At 44.4% G+C, this 22,518-nt stretch overlaps 1 protein-coding gene across 2 annotated transcripts in view; it reads right to left on the minus strand.

Annotated features, from left to right (window-relative positions):
- The window catches only part of LOC137322931 (coiled-coil domain-containing protein 138-like), a 109,525-nt gene that overhangs the window by 38,500 nt on the left and 48,507 nt on the right, over positions 1 to 22,518 (minus strand). For both annotated transcript variants that reach the window (XM_067986168.1, XM_067986169.1), the window contains exon 11: positions 20,874 to 20,993. In XM_067986168.1, coding sequence (XP_067842269.1) covers positions 20,874 to 20,993 — 120 coding nt within the window. The remainder of the gene's footprint in view (positions 1 to 20,873; positions 20,994 to 22,518) is intronic.

Raw genomic sequence — 22,518 nt, forward strand, 5'->3', positions numbered from 1 at the left:
ATTAAAAATTCCAGAGTTCCCATCATCACCATTCTTCACTATAGTCCAGGACGGATTCACTTCTCAATGGACTTAAAGCACCTCCTGCAGCCACAGTGCACCTCCCCTTTAAGAGGTGCAGGTTGCCTTTAAGTGGTGCTAGCACTCCCGATACCAGGGCCCCCTGCTGCAGGATAAAGGGGAACTAGTGGGTGTAGTATATTTGGATTTTCAAAAGGCATTCAATAAGGTGCCACATAAAAGGTTGTTACTCAAGATAAGGGCTCATGGGGGTGGGGGTAACATATTAGCATGGATAGACCATTAGTTAATGGACAGAAAACAGAGAGTAGGGATAAACGGGTCATTTTCTGGTTGGCAGGCCGTAACTAGTGAGGTACCCCAAGAATCGGTGCTTGGGTCTCAGCTATTTACAATCTATATTAATGACTTGGATGAAGGGACTGAGTGTAAAGTATCCAAGTTTGCTGACCATACAAAGCTAAGTGGAAAAGTAAGCAGTGAGGAGGACACAAAGAGTCTGCAATTGGATATGGACAGATTAAGTGAGTGGTCAAGAAGGTGGCAGATGGAGTATAATGTGGGGAAATGTGAGGTTATTCACTTTGGTAGGACAATTGTAAACAATTTTACAACACCAAGTTATAGTCCAGCAATTTTATTTTAAATTCACAAGCTTTCGGAGGCTACCTCCTTCCTCAGGTGAACGATGTGGAAATGAAATCCTCGAAATGAAGTCGCATTTATAATTCACAGAACAATGCTTGGTGATAACAGACAGTTTTTTCAACTGCCCATTGCCAAGGCAATCAGTGTGCAGACAGACAGGTGTTACCTGCCAGGTCTCAGAATATACAAATCACCAAAAAAAACAACAAACAAAAAAAAAAGATAGAGGGGTAGAAACATAGAAAAGACAGCAACTGACCCGTTATATTAAAAACAGATAACATTTGTTCGCTGGTGGGGTAACGTGTAGCGTGACATGAACCCAAGATCCCGGTTGAGGCTGTCCTCATGGGTGCGGAACTTGGCTATCAATTTCTGCTCGACGATTTTGCGTTGTCGTGTGTCTCGAAGGCCGCCTTGGAGTACGCTTACCCGAAGGTCGGTGGCTGAATGTCCTTGACTGCTGAAGTGTTCCCCGACTGGGAGGGAACCCTCCTGTTTGGGAATCCTCCTCTTTGGTAGGAAGAATAGAAAAACAGAATTTTTTTTTTAAATGGTGAGAAATTATTAAATGTTGGTGTCCAGAGAGACTTGGGTGTCCTGGTACAAGAAACACAAAAAGTTAGCATGCAGGTACAGCAGGCAATTATGGATCCAAATGGCATGTTGGCCTTTATTGCAAGGGGGTTGGAATACAAGAGTAAGGAAGTCTTAGTACAATTGTACAGGGCTTTGGTGAGACCTCACCTATTGTACTGCGTACAGTTTTAGTCTCCTTATCTAAGGAAGGATATACTTACCTTAGAGGCGGTGCAATGGAGATTCACGAGATTAATTCCTGGGATGAGAGGGTTGTCCTATGAGGAGAGATTGAGTAGAATGGGCCTATACTCTCTGGAGTTTAGAAGAATGAGAGGTGATCTCATTGAAACATATAAGATTAAGAGGGGGCTTTACACGGTAGATGCTGAGAGGTTGTTTCTCCTGGCTTGGGGTGTCTAGAACTAGAGGGCATAGTCGCAGGATAAGGGGTCGGCCATTTAAGACTGAGATGAGGAGAAATTTCTTCACTCAGAAGATTGTGAATCTTTGGAATTCTCTACCCCAGAGGCCTGCGGATGCTGAGTCGTTGAGTATATCCAAGGCTGAGATAGATAGATTTTTGGATTCCAGGGGAATCAAGGGACATGGGGATCGGGCAGAAAAGTGGAGTTGAGGTTGAAGATCAGTCATGATCTGATTGAATTGCGGAACAGGCTTGAGGGGCCTTATGGCCTACTCCTGCTCCTATTTCTTATGTTCTTATGCTGTGCGTGCAGCCACTCAACAGCACTGGTAGCGTTGGCTGCACGCAGCAATCATAGAAATCATCAGGCAGCACGAAAGTTGTGGGCTGTCTGCATTGCAACCAACGGGCATGGGTTAATCGCACACCTCGATCCCAGTGCCCATTTTTGGGAGTTATCCAATATAACCCCCATTGCCACGTATTGTTTCATGTCATGTTTGTCCTTTTTTTGGGGTAGCTTTTCTTCTGCCTTTCTTTCCTGCTCACTTTTGTGCAGTATCCTTTAGTGGGAAACATTCTGGCAATGGTTGTCTTCAGGACTACCTTCAGTGCTTTTCTGAGCTTGACATGGAAGTGAAATTGAGCATCCATGTACAGTGAGTTGTTTGTCTGTAAACTGAGTCATTTTAGATGTCAAATAATTGGAACCAAGAATCCAGTTCAGTGATTGAATCTTTTAAATGTGAGGTGAATTCTCTGCTGCTAGTTCAGGGTATAAGCTCACAGTGATGCCAAAATGTATTATAACAATAGTAAAAATGTAGAAATTCTAGAGATGGAAGCTCTTTTTTACAGGAAAATTAATAAAACAGTTTCACCAAAAGTTGCACTGCAGCATTTATACGAAGAGAAAATACCAAACGTGAGCTAAATCTAAATTTAATTGATTGCCCCAATGCTTGTTCTGACTTCCAAAGCTCCATCCCACATAAACTCCCAATTGTCTAAAACTCCATTGCCCACTTCCTATCCTACACAAAGTCCTGCAGACCCATTCCCCTATCCTTACCAACTTCCACTGGCTCTTCATCCCAAACACATTGGAGTGGAAATTCCTTTAGGCCCATTCTCGGGCCTGAAATGGGCTCATGCACAGGCGCGAAAACAGCCCAAAATTGCGCCTCGAGTCTCATTAATAGTAATTGGGGCTGTGGCACCTCCACAGGCAGCCCATCCATTTAAGAAAATGAATATCAGGCCACTTGCTTCACAGGCAGCGGCCCAAAGATAAGTCCCGAGAAGGGGGGTGGTGGAGTAGCAACGGGGACAGGGGGCTGATTGGGACTACTGTGGAGTCAGGGGAGCCTGCCATAGCAACGTTTTTTGACATTTTTAAATAAAAAGCTTCCCAGCCGGTGAAGAATCCTGAGTGGAGCAGGCCCGATATCCAATTTCAGCAAGGGGGCCTAAAACAGGCACTGGGGCCCCGATTTACACATGTAAGGGGCCGAATGCCTTTTTTAGATGGCTGCCATGGATGCCTTAAAAATGGCCCAACCCAATATCGGGTTGACATCTTTCAGGTGTACTTTGAGTGCAGGACATTAGTTCCCAAAATTGGCTCTCCTTGCACCCATTTTACACCCTAAAATGGGTGCAACGAGGTCCAATTTCTATCCCATTGAATTCAAAATCCTTGCCTTGTTTACTAATCCCTCCACAACTTTGCCCGATGTACCACGTGGCTGCAGCACAGGTAGTGGCAGGTTGAGTGAGGCTGATCATGAAAGAGATGCATGAGAGGGTGAGTGTGAGATAGAGCCATGAGATTGTATGAGGATTGGGTTGAGTGGTAGTGGTGGGATGAGTACTGGAGAGGTGAGTAAGTGCAGGTAAGATGAGGATGAGCTTTGAGTGGGTGTGAGGGGTGATGTGATAGAGTAGTGTTGGCAGTGCAGAAGGAGATGTGGGGTGGGGGCGGTGATGTGGCAGACGGAGTGTAGGGGAATGAGTAAGTGTACTCACTTCGGCTGACCTACTTAGGTGATTGAAGCGCCTCCTGCACTGTATGAAGGTGCGCGATATGTTGGTGGTGCTGGTGACCTCCTCTGCCACCTCGAGCCAAGCCTTCTTGGTGGCAGAGACAGGCTGCTTCCTCCCACCCGCCGGGGGGGAAGATCTCTGTCCTCCCCCTCCTCCTCACCCCATCCAATGATACCTGGAGTGAGGCATCATTAAACCTGGGAGCAGCCTTCCCCCTGGGCTGCTCTATGCTGTAATTTTTCCTATTTTCTGCAGCTTCAGTCAGTGGAGGACTGCCCCTTTAAATAGGGCTCCTCCAGCTGACAGACCTTGCTGCGCATGCGCAGTCCGCCCGCTGCGCAGCTTCCCAACTGGAAACCCGGAAGCACAGGTAAGTGGCTCCAGTTAGCCTGCGATTCCGTGCGGAGCACCCCGATTTCACCGGGCGCATTACCCATGTGCCCAGTCGACCCCCCCACTGAGAACCCGCCGCCCTGCTAATATCGAGCCCATTAACTCTGTTTCTTTCTCCACAGATGCTGCCTGACTTGCTGAGCTTTTCCAGCATTTTCTGTTTTTATTTCAGATTTCCAGCATCCGCAGTATTTTGCTTCTGTTTTCAAAATCTTTCTCATTGACCATGCTTGCAGTCATCACTATGAACTCTTCAGATACTGCACAGCATCCATTTCTCCTCTGCTAAGCACTTTGGGATGTTTACTATGTGAATGGCACAAGTTGTTGTTGCTGATTCCAGTTTCTCTTTTTCAGAGATCAAAAATAGCAATATATGAGAAAATGTGGGCCTACATGAAATCTGCAGAACCTTCTGTTTTCACCAAGACCACAGCTGAGGGTGTGGCCCGGGTCCGTAAATCCAAGGGCAAGTTCGCTTTCCTTCTGGAGTCCACAATGAATGAATATATTAAGCAGAGGAAACCGTGTGACACAATGAAAGTAGGAGGCAACCTGGATTCCAAAGGATACGGAGTGGCGACGCCTAAGAACTCCCCATTAAGGTGGGTGGGATAGTATAACAATATGTCATTGTGTTGTTATAGTATTCCACCTACCCTGATGTCCCTTGTATTTCTTTTATCTTGTGTGACTATGGTATGTGCATGATTTCATTTCACATCTTTGAAGACAATGCAGGTAATGAATGTTCCACTATTAAAAAAAGATCATCTGTACTTTCTCTAGTGACACTAAACGCTGTTGGAGGAGAGAACAAAACAATTCCACTTTAGTACTTTTATAACATAGAACTCTTTGTGACTCAACAAATAAAGTATGTGTGAATTTTAATGCAAGTATCAAGAACTGCACAGCAGAAAACTTTATTTTCCATTATGCAAAATTTAATCAAAAATTAGCAAGATACTAAATGGAAAGAAAGAAAAAAATACTTGCATTTATTTATATGGAACCTTATCATGACCTCACGATGTGTCAGGGTGCTATACTGCTAATGGATTATTATATACAGCAGTCCCTGCTGTAATGTAGGCTAATACAGTATTTTAGAGTATTCAGTGGTAAGGAAACATTTTTTAATTACTTTTTGTAGCACCACCAACCATAAATACTCACATAGGCATCTTTCTTATCTTCATTTTAAAGCATCATCTTATCCAGTCGGTAGTAGATTATTCTGTGATGCTGGGCTCCAGGCGAGTAACTGCATTCGAAGGGAATGCTGGTCAGAGAATCAGGGCTACAATGCTGTAGCTGTATCTTTAACCCACATTCCCATCTGGTGTGACCCCGGTGGCAGACAAGATCACAGAATTACGCCCCTTGTGTTCTTCTAATTACATATGAATTACATAAGAATTTACTAAGGTAAGCCCCCAACTTCCAGTCACTAACAGGTATTTCGTTCTCATAACTAGTGATGTTCAAATGCCTGAGATCTTGAGCATTGTTTGACATAACCACTTTTTTGTGCCACAGTTTTTGTGTCATTACTTCCATTCCCCTTGAGTCTTTTTGTGTATTAGGTGAGATATGAACAGGTTCTGACCATAACAGAGACGGGTGTCTCACAAATTTGACATACTGATTCCTGAGCCTAGAAAATCCTAGTTAAATTGTACTGGTCTGACAATGAATGGACAAGCCTGAACTTTCCCATAGGCTAATGCAGTAGAACTTAGTATACACGCCAAATGCAACCCATTTCCCTCTCGCCTGTCACCTTTGCCAAACTTGCTGCTCCATTATTTTTATTTGTTTCTTCTTGGGATGTAGGCGATGCTGGAAAGACCGCATTTATTGCCCATCCCTGGGAACGTGGTGGTGGGCCTTCTCCTTGAACTGCTGCAGTTCTAGTGGTGATGGTGCTACCCCCATAGGAGTTAGGTAGGGAATTCCAGGATATTAACCCAGCGACAATGAAGGAACAGTGATATGTCCAAGTCAGCATGGTTTATGACTTGGAGGGAAACTTGGAAGTGATGGTGCTCCCAATGCATTGCTTCTCTTGTCCTTCTCAATGATAGAGGTCGAAGGGAAGCGAGGTGGTATTGAAGTAACCTTGGTGAGTTGCTGCAGTGCATCCTGTAGATTGTACTGCAGCCACAATATGCCAGTGACGAAAGAGGTAGACAAGGGCACCAATCAAGAGAAATGCTCTGTTATCTCCAGGGTTCTAATGTGGACTATTTGGTTGCGGTATATTGTTTGACTATTAAGAAGAAAGCTATCCCAACACCTTTAGCACATGTGGAAGGGTCATATGATAATTCCCAATCGCAGCAATATGGAAGTTAGACACATCCTGCCACTCTATTGCTAATGCATTTCTGAGAGTGACCCTTAAACAACAACACATTGGTTGCGTTTGTGGCCGACATTAATGAGCAACACTGGAGTAACGTATTCTCCACCAACCCTGATTGATGTGATAGTTAATTCTGTTTTTGAACTAAATAAGGAGATGGCCTGACAAACAGAGCTTTGCCATTTACCATTCAATGTGGATCTTCAGTGGATCACTAGATGGTGGATGAGAATCACCCTCCCATTTTCCCTCTCTCTCTACGGGGAAGCATCTCAATGAAAGCACGGCTGAGATCAGGAATTCATATATTGGAAAATCCTTGCCACATCCTGCATCCTACCACTCTCTGGCACTGAGCATTGGCAGCTCCAGAGACCTGTTCTGCTATGTTTCCTGGTATATACTCTTATTTAAGGTTTCCAGTTTATTTAGGAAACACTGTGCATAAAATAATATGTTATTCTGTACATTTTTCTAGTTATACGGAATGTAATTTTTGCAGATATCATGGTATGCATATTTCAAAAACTGTAAAGGAAATTCATTACTCAAAGGGACATCCAACAGCTTGGAAAGAATATTAGGTACTGCCTGCGCTATGCCAAATATGACCATAAAAGACATATCTTTTTCTATGACAACGTTTGAGCACCTTTTTAAAATCATTTCAGAAGCATTTGCTGGTATATTCCAAAGTGCAGAAATTTTAAAGATACACTATTCATTGGACAGGCTTAGTCCATTAGACCTTAATGCCTCTGTACATAGCTCTAGGACTACATATCCAAGGATAAGAATTTTTATCATTTGTCATTTCAAGATCCTATCCTATGCATACACTGAAATGACATACTTGTGCAGAAGAGGCAAGTTGTTTCTCCTATGGTGTGAAGGTCAGCCAGAGACAGGAAAGATATTTTAAAAGTTGCCACATGAGCAGGAGTTGACAGGTATGTTGTAGTCACAGGGGAATGAAACAAGCCAAGGAATACTTCAGCTCATCCTTGAAAAAGGCTGTATGAAAATAAACTTGCAATCCATTATACATTCATGATTGGGAACAACTAAGAACCTTCAAAGCAGATAATGTAATGTTAATCACCTCCCTGCCAACCCCAGTGGCTCATCAATACCCATTATAACGAGTTACACACACACACACACACACACACACCCCTATATATCTCAGAAGCGTAACTAGGCAAAAGTGACACTGACCAAAGAGGGAGATATTAGGAGGGGTGACTATAAGCTTGGTCAAACAGGTGGGTTTTAAGGAGATTCTCAAAGGAGGAAAGGGAGGTGGGTGCGATTTAGGGAGGGAATTCCAAAGCTTACTGCCTAGGCAGCTGACGGCATGGCTGCCACTGGTAAGGCAAAAGGAATAGCAGCTGCAAAGAGGCCAGATTTGGAGGAAAGCACAGTTCTTGAAGAGTTGTAGGGCTGGAGAAGGTTACAGTGATAGGGAGGGGCAGCCATGAAGGATTTGAACACAAGAATGAGAATTTTACATTTGAAAGTTTGGGGGATAGAGTGCCAATGTAGGTCAGCAAGCACAGCAGGGGTGATAGGTGAATTGGACTTGTTGCGGGATAGGATATGGGCACAGAGTTGAGGATGAGGTTAAGATCATGATGAGGAGGTCGGCCAGGAGAGCATTAGAACAGTTGTCTGGAGGTGACAAAAGCATTGATAAGAGTTTTGGCAGCAGATGGGCAGAGGCAAGGGAGGAAATAAGCAATGTGACAGATGTGGAAGTAGGCGGACTTTGTGATGGAGAATATATGTGGTCGGAAGCTCAACGGGGAGTCCAATAGGACACCGAGGTTGTGAACAGTCTGGTTTAACCTGACATAGTGGCCAGGGAGGGTGAAAGAATCGGTAGTGAAGGTAGAGTTTATGGCAGGGACCGAAGACAATGGATTTGGACTTCCAAATGTTTAACTAGAGGGAATTGCGACTCATCCAGGATTGGGTGCCCAACAAGCAGTTTGATAACACAGAGGTAGTGGAGGGGCTGAGAGAGGTGATGGAGAGGTCGAGTTGGGTGTCGTCAACATACATGTTGAACCTGACCCCATGTTTTTGGATGATATTGCCAAGGGCCAGCATATAGATAAGGAAGAGGAGGCAGTGGAAAGCCAGAGCCTTGGGGAGCTCCAGAGGTAATGGTGCAGGGGCAGGAAGAGAAGCCATTGCTGGAGATTCTCTGGCTATGATTGAATAAGTAAGAGTGGAACCGAGCGGTGGCACTTTCACTGAGCTGGACAACATAGGAGAAGCATTGGAGGAGGATGGTGTGGTCACCGGGTCAAAAGCCAAAGAGGTTAAGAAGGAGGAGGAGGGAAGTGCACTAGGAGTTTTTTGAGGAGGGGATGATGGCGGTGGTGTTGAAAGGGTGGAGTACAGTACCTGAAGAGAGGGAAGCATTTAGAATGTCAATTAGCATGGGGACCAGGGAGGGTGGTCAGCAGTTCAGTAAGAATGGGGCAGAGAGCAGGAAGTGGGTCTCATGGACGAGATGAGCTCAGAGAGGGCATGAGGGGAGATAGGAGAGAAACAGGCCTAGGGCAGGATGAACCCTGGGGGAGGATTGGCTTGGTAGGCAACGCGAAGGGAGGGATGCGGCAGAGATAGCCGAATGGATGGTCTCAATCTTAGTGACTGTCCATAAGCTTCTCGTATTTGTTGCTGGAGGTGAGGGTGGAGGGGGTAGGGAAGAGGGGTTTAAGGAGATGGTTGGTATTGGAGAAAAGAAGCCAAGAGTAATCTTTGCAAATGGTTTTGGCAGAGGAGAGCATGGCCTGATGCGATCCAGCCAGATCTGGCGATGGAAGGTTAAACCATTTGTGTGCCAAGATAAATTGAAGTCTGTGCCCCTTAAGGGACTGAGGATGGAGGCCATATCAGGGGGAACAATCAGGGTGGGAGAGAGCAAGGGCTTTATTGGGAACAAGGGCATCAAAGGTGGAGGCAAGGGAGTGGTTGAGCAAACTGACAGCTGCAAAAGTATTTTGGCGAAGACAGTTGAGAGTTTGAAAGTGTAGTTTTAAGTGACTTGGGGAGTTTTTTTTCCCCCAGGGCCAGGTGCAGAAAGAAGTGCAGTTGGAAGGTGAAAGGGGGATGCGGGTAGTGAGAGATTCAAGGAAATGGTCGGAAATGGCCTGGTCTGTGATGGAGACCACGGGAGTAGAGAGGCCACGCAAGGTGACAAGGTCAAGCAGGTGGCCATGGATACGTGTAGGAGAGTTTATTTGGAGGGAGAGGTTAAGGGAGGGTAGTGAAATCAGAGAAAGATGGGCAAGGAGGGTTGAGCTGGAAACTGAAATCATCAAGGATCAGGAATTGCTCCATGCAGAAGCTGAGGGAAGAAAGGAGAGAGGATATCTTGGTGAGAAATTCAGGGTGAGGCTTGAGGGGCAGCGGAGAATGAGGATTTTAAAGGAGAAGCACGAAGGTGGAACAATGTGAGGTACCCGAAGGAGAAGGTGTCAGAGGAGTAGGGGGAGAGACCACGGCATGATTTGATGGTAAGGGCCACAACACCACCGCAGCGGTTTGGGTGGTGCAGTTGGATAAAAGTATAGTCAGGCAGAGAAGCTTCAGTAAGGGGTAGGGTGTCACCACCTATGAGCCAAGTTTCTATCAAAGCCATGATGTCAATGCAAAATTCCACAATAAGACACAAAAAACATACCAGAAATAGTGGGGAACCAAGGGTCTAATGAGAGTGAGGAACTTAAAGTAATTAATATTAGTAAAGAAAAAGTACTGGAGAAATTAATGGGACTAAAAGCCAACAAATCCTCTGTACCTGATGGGCTACATCCTAGGGTTCTAAGAGATAGTTGCAGAGATAGTGGATGCATCGGTTGTGATCTTCCAAAATTCCCTAGGTTCTAGAACAGTCCCAGTGGATTGGAAGGTAGCAAATGTAACCCGGCTAGTCAAGAAAGGAGGGAGAGAGAAAACAGGCCAGTTAGCCTGACATCAGTAGTCGGGAAAATGCTGGAATCTATTATTAAGGATGTGGTAACGAGGCACTTAGGAAATCATAATATGATTAGGCAGTCAACATGGTTTTATGAAAGGGAAATCGTGTTTGGCAAATCTACTGGAGTTTTTTGAGGATGTAACTAGCAAGGTAGATAAAGGGGAACCAGTGGATATAGTATATTTGGATTTTCAAAAGGCATTCGATAAGATGCCACACAAAAGGTTGTTACACAAGATAAGGGCTCACGGGGTTGGGGGTAATATATTAACATGGATAGAGGATTGGTTAATGGACAAAAAACAGATCATTCTCAGATTAGCAGGCTGTAACTCATGGGGTGCCGCAGGGATCAGTGCTTGTGCCTCAGCTATTTACAATCTATATTAATCACTTAGATGAAGGGGCCGAGTGTAATGTATCCAAGTTTGCTGACGATACAAAGCTAGGTGGGAAAGTGAGGAGGACACAAAGAGACTGCAAAGGGATATAAACAGGTTAAGTGAGTGGGCAAAAAGGTGGCAAATGGAATGTTATGTGGAGAAATGTGAGGTTATTCACTTTGGAAGGAAGAATAGAAAAACAGAATATTTTTCAAATGGTGAGAAACTATTAAATGTTGGTGTTCAGAGAGACTTCGGTGTCCTTGTACGCAAAACACAGAAAGTTAATGTGCTGGTACAGCAAACAGTTAGGAAGGCAAGTGGTATGTTGCCCTTTTTTGCAAGGGGGTTGGAGTACAAGAGTAAGGAAGTCTTGCTGCAATTGTACAGGGATTTGGTGAGACCACAACTGGAGTATTGCATACAATTTTGGTCTCCTTACCTAAGGAAGGATATACATGCCTTAGAGGCGGTGCAACGAAGGTTCACTAGATTGATTCCAAGGATGAGAGAGTTGTCCTTTCAGGAGAGATTGAGTAGAATGGGCCTATATCCTCTGCAACTTAGACGAATGAGAGGTGATCTCATTGAAACATTCAAGATTCTGAGAGGGCTTGACAGGGTAGATGCTGAGAGGCTGCTTCCCCTGGCTGGAGTGTCTAGAACTAGGGGCCATAGTCTGAGGATAAGAAGCCGGCCATTTAGGACTGAAATGACGAGAAATTTCTTCACTCAGAAGGTTGTGAATCTTTGGAATTCTCTACCCCAGAGGATGCTCAGTTGTTGAATATACTCGAGGAAGAGATTGATAGATTTTTAGACTCTAAGGGAATCAAGGAATACGGGGATCGGGCGGGAAAGTGGAGTTGAGGTCGAAGATCAGCCATGATCTTATTGAATGGCGGAACAGGTTCAAGGGGCCGTATGACCTACTCCTGCTCCTATTTCTTATGTTCTTAAGATACAAGTCATCATTGTCTGAACTGTGAAAATATATATATTTTTAAGTGAACAAAAATTTATAAATGAAATTTATACTGCTTCTGTAATTACCCAACTCTGGTTAGGAATCTTTAGAGATCAGTCTCGCACACATAAAGCTGTCCTTTGTTTCAATTTTACTATCGTGATCTTGTTCACTGATTACACCACTTCTGCAAATTAATATTTACTACCATAATGCTTTAGTGCTGGGAATTATTATATTATCCCACATATTCACAGTAAGTTTGGATTGTCTGAAATTAAAAAGCACAATGTACTAAGTGGAACACGTTGCTGATTATTGCTGCCAGTTTCAGTAATAGTCAGTCTTGGATGTTCTCTTCTGGTTCCAAAGAACACAACACACATACAGAAATGCTTATAATCTCCCCTCATTTTTATGCAAAATACAGCATTAGATGTTGTGGATATGCGTGTCTGTGAAAGCTAAAGTGATTTTTTAATGGCTGCACATCAACCAATCGTGGTTGGTAAAATGTAATTTTGACGTATAATTTTAGGACGTGCTTCCCCCTTCAAAAATTTCTAAATACACAATTGTTAAAATTATGTACTTCCCTATAATAGCAACTGATGGAATATTGAGTATAGCCGCAGCTTAAGTTGTGACATGTTCACGTCCCACTGCACTCCCTTTGTAACTCTCTTTTCATAAATCATACATTAGGCCACTGGATTTCCGTTTTCACAGAAAAACATGCTGAATTGCAGAATGTGATTGCAAATCACTAATAAAAATGCTGAAATTCAATGTAACAAAAACAAACTTAACTTATTCGGTCTCCTTGAGGCAGTGGCCTTGGTCATAGCTCTTTATTCAGGGTTATTTTCAGTTGTATGTGGTTTTCTTTTGAGTTATCAACCTCAATGAAGCTGTTAGTTAGATTTTCTGAGTTTTGTACACTGGCACATATGCATCCTCCGACATAACCATATGGGGCCTACCTAACTGTCAGTAGAAACTGTTAAAGCTACAGAGACAGCCAAAAAATCCAACCGATTTCAACAATCATTGGAATGGACACAGTTACACAGTCAAAACATACGACACACCAAAACTTGCTTTGTAGGCCACATCTCCATCGCTTCCGCTAAATCACATATACTGTATACTATGCCTGCGATATACAAATGTATGACTGCTTTTTATGGAGAACAGGTGCAAAATACAGTGTCAAAAGCTGTGCATAAACAAATTTTCCGCTGATTGGGTAGGAACTAGGACATCTTATTTAATGCAACTCTTAATCCAATCCAAATTGAAATATTTGTATACTTCGTTTAATCTATTATCAAATATATAAATAATAACTGAAAAGGAAAAAATATTCTACAGAATACATCAAAACTGTCAACATTCTGCAGGAAAACTACTAATTAAAAGTGAAACTCATTGCAAAAAACTTTAAAGCCTGAACAGTTTTGCCATGTAACAATGGGAGGTCATCTAGAGTTTGTAATCCTGCAATAAAAACACTTAAATCATCCTTCAACTTAACAACAGTTTCAATTAGAGGGAAGAATCATGTAAGAATATTTAGATATCCAGATAATGGTTGCTTGGTAACATCGGTACCTTTTTAAGAGGCACTATGGATTCAAAGTGCACAATAGGTTGTCATTCAATCTCTAAGTTAAATGTTTGTGTGTTGGAGTTAAGTGACTAGACTCAGGTATAGTTAGCAATGCAGCATAATCAACAAACGACGATAAACAGGTGCAATTTTCTCCATGACAAGGCTGCAAACCACTTAATATTGAAAACAAAAAGGGGTCCTCTGATATCTCTAAGTTTATCGAGTGAATGGCTGAGCCTCACAGACCAGGAAGATGTCAGGTTTAATCCTGTCTGCGAGGTAAGTTGACTTCAATACCCTTCAGAAGAAAAATCAGCTACAGTTCCCATTACGAATTACTATTGAGCAACCCCTGCTGGAAGTGCACGGGAGAATATCTGGTCTTCTACCAGATGACACACGCATAAACAACAACAACCAGCACCATCCGTGAAACCACATACCATCAAGAGTCAATGTCCATCAGAGCAGCAGAAAGGAGTCAATTAGTAAGGGAAAAATGGGATATCAGCATCATAAAAAAGTACAGCCAAAGGTAACTGTAATGAGATATATCTCAAGACTGACCTTGGTGGCTGCTGGGAGCACAAAGCAGCCCAAGGAATATCTGCTTTGTCAGTAGACAAATACTCCATGTTCTAATAATCTTGGATCAGCAGATGACAAGAATTATGCTTTTTAAAATCCATCATAAATGGTGGTCATGGCAATGGTGAATGTTTAGGGTGGTGGATGGGGTGCCAATCAAGCGGGCTGCTTTGTCCTGGATGGTGTCGAGCTTCTTGAGTGTTGTTGGAGCTGCACTCATCCAGGCAAGTGGAGAGTATTCCATCACACTCCTGACTTGTGCCTTGTAGATGGTGGAAAGGCTTTGGGGAGTCAAGAGGTGAGTCACTCGCCGCAGAACACCTAGCCTCTGACCTGCTTTTGTAGCCACAGTATTTATGCGGCTGGTCCAGTTAAGTTTCTGGTCAATGGTGACACCCAGGATGTTGATGGTGGGGGATTCGGTGATGGTAATACCGTTGAATGTCAAGGGGAGGTGGTTAGACTCTCTCTTGTTGGAGATGGTCATTGCCTGGCACTTGTCTGGCGCAAATGTTACTTGCTACTTATCAGCCCAAGCCTGGATGTTGTCCAGGTCTTGCTGCATGAGGGCATGGACTGCTTCATTATCTGAGGGGTTGCGAATGGAACTGAACACTGTGCAATCATCAGCGAGCATCCCCATTTCTGACTTTATGATGGACGGAAGGTCATTGATGAAGCAGCTGAAGATGGTTGGGCCTAGGACACTGCCCTGAGGAACTCCTGCAGCAATGTCCTGGCGCTGCGATGATTGGACTCCAACAACCACTACCATCTTCCATTCAGGCCCTGTTACAGTAGATAACAGCAATGAGTAGAAAATTAATTTTGCTAGCTAGAAGTCATCAACTTCTCTTCTTTTTCCACCTCCCTTTTGCTCCAAAACTGGTTAATTGTGCTGGGTATTGTTTGAAAGATGTTGGCAAACCTTATTATCCCAGCCTGAGTCACTGGCTGCAGGAAAGAATGGGAGAAAATTGGTGGGGCAAAAATTCTGAGTCAGAAAAAAAGATAGGCTTCAAATCTGGAAACCTTTCAAGGGCATACTCCACTTCTCCCTACCTGCTTCCTCATCTTCCAAGGAAATGAGAAAAGCATCTAGTTCTAGGTGAACTAATAAGAACACAACATATAAGAGCAAGAGTAGGCCATACAGCCCCTTGAGCCTGCTCCACCATTCAATAAGATCATGGCTGATCTTTGGCCTCAACTCTACTTTCCTGCCCAATCCCCATATCCCTTGGTTCCGCGAGAATCCAAATATCTATCGATCTCAGCCTTGAATACACTCAATGACTCAGCATCCACAGCCCTCTAGAGAATTCCAAAGATTCACAACCCTCTGAGTGAAGAAATTCCTCCTCATCTCTGTTTTAAACGGCCAACCCCTAGTTCTAGACTCGCCAGCCAGGGAAAACAACCTCTCAGCATCTACCCTGTCAAGCGCTCTTAGAATCTTATATGTTTCAATGAGATCGCCTCTCATTCTTCTAAACTCCAGAGAATATAGGCCTATTCTACTTAATCTCTCCTCATAGGACAACCCTCTCATCCCAGGAATCAATTTAGCGAACCTTCGTTGCACCAATTCTAAGGCATGTATATCCTTCTTTAGATAAGGAGACCAAAACTGTACTCAGTACTCCAAATGTAGTCTCACCAAAGCCCCGTACAATTGTAGCAAGACTTCCTTACTCTTGTACTCCATCACCCTTGCAATAAAGACCAACATGCCATTTGCCTTCCTAATTGTACTGTACCTGCAAGCTAACTTTCTGTGTTTCTTGTTCGAGGACACCCAAGTCTCTCTGCACACCAACATTTAACAGTTTCTCACTATTTATAAAACATTGTTTTTCTATTCTTCCTACCAAAGTGAATAACTTCACATTTCCCCACATTATACTCCATCTGCCACCTTCTTGCCCACTCACTTAACTTGTGTATATCCTTTTGCAGACGCTGTGTCCTCCTCACAGCTTACTTTCGCACCTAGCTTTGTATCATCAGCAAACCCATCTGGTTCACTAATGTCCTTGAGGGAAGGAAACCTGCCGTCCTTACCCGGTCTGGCCTATATGTGACTCCAGACCCACAGCAATGTGGTTGATTCTTCATTGCCCTCTGAAATGGCCGAGCAAGCCACTCAGTTGTAAAATCTCACTAAAAAAAGTCATAAGAATAAAACCGGACGGACCACCCGGCATCGGACCACTAGGCACTGGACACGACAAAGGCAAACCAAGCCCACTCGACCCTGCAAAGTCCTCCTCACTAACATCTGGGGACTTGTGCCAAAATTGGGAGAGCTGTCCCACAGACTAGTCAAGCAATAGTCTGACATAGCCATACTCACAGAATCATACCTTTCAGCCAATTTCCCAGACTCTACCATCACCATCCCTGGGTATGTCCTGTCCCACCGGTAGGACAGACCGACCAGAGGTGGCGGTACAGTGATATACAGTCAGGAGGGAGTGGCCTTGGGAGTCCTCAACATTGACTCTGGACCCCATGAAATCTCATGGCATCAGGTCAAACATGGACAAGGAAACCTCCTGCTGATTACTACCTACAGCCCTCCCTCAGCTGATGAATCAGTCCTTCTCCATGTTGAACACCACTTGGAGGAAGCACTGAGGGTAGCAAGGGCACAGAATGTACTCTGGGTGGGGGACTTCAATGTCCATCACCAAGAGTGGCACGCTCGCACCACTATTGACCGAGCTGGCCGAGTCCTGAAGGACATAGCTGCCAGACTGGGCCTGCGGCAGGTGGTGAGCGAACCAACACCAGGGAAAAACTTACTTGACCTCGTCCTCACCAATCTAACTGTCGCAGATGCATCTGTCCATGACAGTATTGGTAGGAGTGACCATCGCACAGTCCTCGTGGAGACGAAGTCCTGTCTTCGCACTGAGGACACCATCCAACGTGTTGTGTGGCACTACTACCGTGCTAAATGGGATAGATTCAGATCAGATCTAGCAGCTCAAAACTGGGCATCCATGAGGTGCTGTGGGCCATCAGCAGCAGCAGAATTGTATTCCAACAAAATTTGTAACCTCATGGCCCGGCATATGCCTCACTCTACCATTACCAACAAGCCAGGGGATCAACCCTGGTTCAATGAGGAATGTAGAAGAGCATGCCAGGAGCAGCACCAGGTGTACCTCAAAATGAGGTGCCAACCTGGTGAAGCTACAACTCAGGACTACATGCATACTAAATAGCAGAAGCAACATGCTATAGTCAGAGCTAAGCGATTCCACAACCAACGGATCAGATCAAAGCTCTGCAGTCCTGCCACATACAGTCATGAATGGTGGTGGACAATTAAACAACTAATCGGAGGAGGAGGCTCTGCAAACATCCCCATCCTCAATGATGGCAGAGTCTACCACGTGAGTGCAAAAGACAAGGCTGAAGCGTTTGCAACCATCTTCAGCCAGAAGTGCCGAGTAGATGATCCATCTCAGCCTCCTCCCGATATCCCCACCATCACGGAAGCCAGTCTTCAGCCAATTTGATTCACTCCACGTGATATCAAGAAATGGCTGAGTGCACTGGATACAGCAAAGGCTATGGGCCCCGACAACATCCCGGCTGTAGTGCTGAAGACTTGTGCTCCAGAACTAGCTGCGCCTCTAGCCAAGCTGTTTCAGTACAGCTACAACACTGGCATCTACCCGACAATGTGGAAAATTGCCCAGGTATGTCCTGTCCACAAAAAGCAGGACAAATCCAATCCGGCCAATTACCGCCCCATCAGCCTACTCTCAATCATCAGCAAAGTGATGGAGTGTGTCGTCGACAGTGCTAACAAGCAGCACTTACTCACCAATAACCTGCTCACCGATGCTCAGTTTGGGTTCCGCCAGGACCACTCGGCTTCAGACCTCATTACAGCCTTGGTCCAAACATGGACAAAAGAGTTGAATTCCAGAGGTGAGGTGAGGGTGACTGCCCTTGACATCAAGGCAGCATTTGACCGAGTGTGGCACCAAGGAGCCCTTGTAAAATTGAAGTCATTGGCAATCAGGGGGAAAACTCTCCAGTGGCTGGAGTCATACAAAGGAAGATGGTAGTGGTTGTTGGAGGCCAAGAATCTCAGCCCCAGGGCATTGCTGCAGGAGTTCCTCAGGGCAGTGTCCAAGGCCCAACCATCTTCAGCTGCTTCATCAATGACCTTCCGTCCATCATAAGGTCAGAAATGGGGATGTTCGCACAGAGTTCAGTTCCATTCGCAACCCCTCAAATAATGAAGCAGTCCGAGCCCGCATGCAACAAGACCTGGACAACATCCAGGCTTGGGCTGATAAGTGGCAAGTAACATTTGCGCCAGACAAGTGCCAGGCAATGACCATCTCCAACAAGAGAGAGTCTAACCACCTCCCCTGACATTCAACGGTATTACCATCACCGAATCCCCCACCATCAACATCCTGGGGGTCACCATTGACCAGAAACTTAACTGGACCAGCCACATAAATACTGTGGCTACAAGAGCAGGTCAGAGGCTGGGTATTCTGCAGCGAGTGACTCACCTCCTGACTCCCCAAAGGCTTTCCACTAACTACAAGGCACAAGTCAGGAGTGTGATGGAATACTCTCCACTTGCCTGGATGAGTGCAGCTCCAACAACATTCAAGAAGCTCGACACCATCCAATACAAAGCAGCCCGCTTGATTGGCACCCCATCCACCACCCTAAACATTCACTCCCTTCACCACCGGCGTACTGTGGCTGCAGAGTGTACCATCTACAGGATGCACTGCAGCAACTCGCCAAGGCTTCTTCAACAGCACCTCCCAAACCCGCGACCTCTACCACCTAGAAGGACAAGGGCAGCAGGTACATGGGAACAACACCACCTGCACATTCCCCTCCAAGTTACACACCATCCCGACTTGGAAATATATCGCCGTTCCTTCATCGTCACTGGGTCAAAATCCTGGAACTCCCTTCCTAACAGCACTGTGGGAGAACCTTCACCACACGGACTGCAGCAGTTCAAGAAGGCGACTCACTACCACCTTCTCAAGGGCAATTCGGGATGGGCAATAAATGCTGGCCTCGCCAGCGACGCCCACATCCCGTGAACGAATTTAAAAAAAAACTTGCACTGTTAACTTTCTGTGGTGAGTTTAATGGGCAATTAATTTGCAAACCCAGCAAGTTCTTAAAAATAATGGGGAGGCTAGGGGCATGATGCCGTTTGTAACTCACACCATTTATCTTAATCCCTTGAACTTGCTGGCCGATTTGCACATTATTAACGTCATGCAGCATTAACACGCCATTATTTTAAAATCAAGATCCTGTCCATTGTCTGAGAATCACCATCAATAAGAACTTTGCGGCTGTAATAAGGCCACCCCCTCCTTTTTTATCTTCTCTATCTCTCCTGAAAATTTTGTCGCTGTGAATATTTAGTTCCTAGTCTTACCCAGCTGAAGACTACATCATCAAGGCTACATCATGTCCCTTATTCTAATTATTGCCTCTACTTCTCCAACTTTATTTCAAATGCTTCACACATTTACATATAAACACTGCAACCCTGATCCATGCATATTTCTTAATTTGCTTTTGCTTTTTACTCCTTTTCACCATTGGGAGTGCTCCATCTGCCACTTTGCCCCATCCTCAAACTCCTTCCTTCAGCATCTGCCCTGCCAACTCCCTTACTGCATTCAAAACTCCCTTAAAACCCTCTTCTTTAATTGTGCATTTGCCCTATCCTGACCTCCTGTCTCTTCTTCCCACTCAGCTCAGTCTCCACTTTCTAAAGTGCCAAGACATCTCTTTGTACATAATGAGCACTACAGAAATTCAAGTTGTTATTTTTTCTTCGGTACTTTTCTCTTAAATTTCTATCCCATTTGTTCTAAGACAGGCCTCTCCTTACCACTCCCCTTGAGCCTAGGCTGCTTTCCCTACTTTGGACCCCTCTGCTTCCTAGTTTAAATCCTCCCTAGTGCTCTATGCTCTGTAAGGACCTTTCGTCCCACTTACGTTGCAGCGTGTAGCCAGCCTCAAGCTCAGCATTCCTCTGTTTGAGCAATACAACTTTCTATAATTTTATGCCAGCGTATTTCCTCTGGACATTTCGCAGATCCAGGATATTCAATATCATGCATACCACACATATCACTAACTTAGTTACTAATCCTAAAATTTTTACGCTCCTAGCTTCTGCATTGCTCTAGGTTTCATTAATTCGAAATAATTTTCACTGGTCTTACAGATTCTGGCCCACTTTATCTTAACGTGAAACTCCTGTTTAGATCAAAATGCATTCCCTTTCTATCTCTCAGCAAAAGCTCACCATCAGCCTCTCACTCAGATGACCCCAAACAGTTTAAACTGTTGGTTATTTAACATCCATGGAACCCGGCTATTTTTTAGCAACATATTTTGTAAATAAATACAAGGTTAAAGGGAAGTATTTAATTTGGCATTCCACACACAAAGTAACTGCATTACTGTTTGGTTCCTGATTTCAGTACGTGTGAAATTTCTTCTAGAAGTCAGATGCTAAGGAAAACTTGACAGAAAACATAAACATCCTGAAAGAATTGCTAAATACTAGTGAAGACATGGCAAAAACCCAGTTAATCACATATAATTCAAGAAAGTATTTCAATATATATTTTATATGAAAAGGCATTTGCCAAACTCCAAAAAGGAATGCTGTCTCCAGCTATTTTTTTTAAAAAAAGTATTGTTTTCAGACATCAACTGCAGTTTAAAAATAAACACTTATTAGAGCCCGCTTTGAATCTCAAAGCACGAGGCATATTTCATGGAAAGGGAAGGAAAATATCTCTACACTTACCTGTGTCCCTTCTCGGTCTATATGCCTTAAGGCCCAGTAAATGAATTTCACCAGTGTGAGCTGTAATTTGATATCCCCAGATGGCATCAAATGAATTTGTGCTGTGATCAAGGGTAGGATCTGCAAGCCATTACATACAGAAAGTATAGTCAGGAAAAATAATCCTTTGTTTTAACAAAGCAACGTGAAACATAGTGTAGAGCTTCATTTAAAAGTACTTACTAAATCACTAAGGTCTAAAAAAATGGTATTTAGATCGTCCAGACAAGTGCCAGGCAATGACCATCTCCAACAAGAGAGAGCCTAACCACCTCCCCTTGACATTCATTGGCATTACCATCGCCGAATCCCCCACCATCAACATCCTGGGGGTCACCATTGACCAGAAACTTAACTGGACCAGCCAGAAAACACTATGGCTACAAGAGCAGGTCAGAGACTGGGTATTCTGCAGCAAGAACTCACCTCCTGACGCCCCCAAAGCCTTTCCACTATTTACAAGGCACAAGTCAGGAGTGTGATGGAATACTCTCCACTTGCCTGGATGAGTGCAGCTCCAACAACACTCGAGAAGCTCAACACCATTCAGGACAAAGCAGCCCAATTGATTGATATCCCATCCACCACCCTAAATATTCACTCCCTTCACCACCGGCGCACCGTGGCTGCAGTGTATACCATCTACAGGATGCACTGCAGCAACTCATCAAGGCTTCTTCGACAGCACCTCCCAAACCCATGACCTCTACCACCTAGAAGGACAAGGGCAGCAGGCACATGGGAACCACACCACCTGCACATTCCCCTCCAAGTCACACACCATCCTGACTTGGAAATATATCACTGTTCCTTCATCGTCGCTGGGTCAAAATCCTGGAACTCCCTACCCAACAGCACTGTGGGAGAACCCTCACTACACGGACTGCAGCGGTTCATGAAGGTGGCTCACCACCACCTTCTCAAGGGCAATTAGGGATGGGCAATGAATGCTGGCCTTGCCAGTGACGCCCACATCCCACGAACGAATTTAAAAAAAAAAAATTTTTCGAGACGGGATGAGGAGAGAACAAAGTTAAGTTACGGGGGGCTGTCAGCAGCATGCATAGAAAAAATTCCTGTCAGATCAGGAAACCGCCTGCATTACAGACACCCTCTAATGTCCAGACATGATTAAACAGACAGGATGACATTTCAGGCATACACCCTTCATCAGACACTGGGTAACTTAGCTTTGTCAAATGAACAAGCATTCACACATCTAATACAAGGTTTTAAAAAAAACTCATGTTTTTAATAAACATCTGTGCATGATTCATAATGTATTGTGGTGGATTATAATTTTTATTCTTTCTTCATTTAACTTTATGTGGTAACTGCCTAAATTCCCTTGTGGCATGCATTGCTGCCCTGCTGAAAGAGGTCAGACTGACTCTCTGGACTTCCATCTGCATCCCTGCGAAATTAGTCACTAGAATTGACAACAGTCATATGCAATTTACCCTTTCTTCTCAGGGGGGAAAATCTCTACTCGGCACCTGTTTGCAAGTCAGAATTCAACTTGTGGCTCAGTGCATTTATTAATTTGCTGTGCTACCAGCAGCATGTGATATTATTAAAGACAAAGCAAATAATGCTATACATGCAT

Source organism: Heptranchias perlo, chromosome 6, assembly GCF_035084215.1.
Source record: "Heptranchias perlo isolate sHepPer1 chromosome 6, sHepPer1.hap1, whole genome shotgun sequence".
NCBI classification, from domain to species: Eukaryota; Metazoa; Chordata; class Chondrichthyes; order Hexanchiformes; family Hexanchidae; genus Heptranchias; species Heptranchias perlo.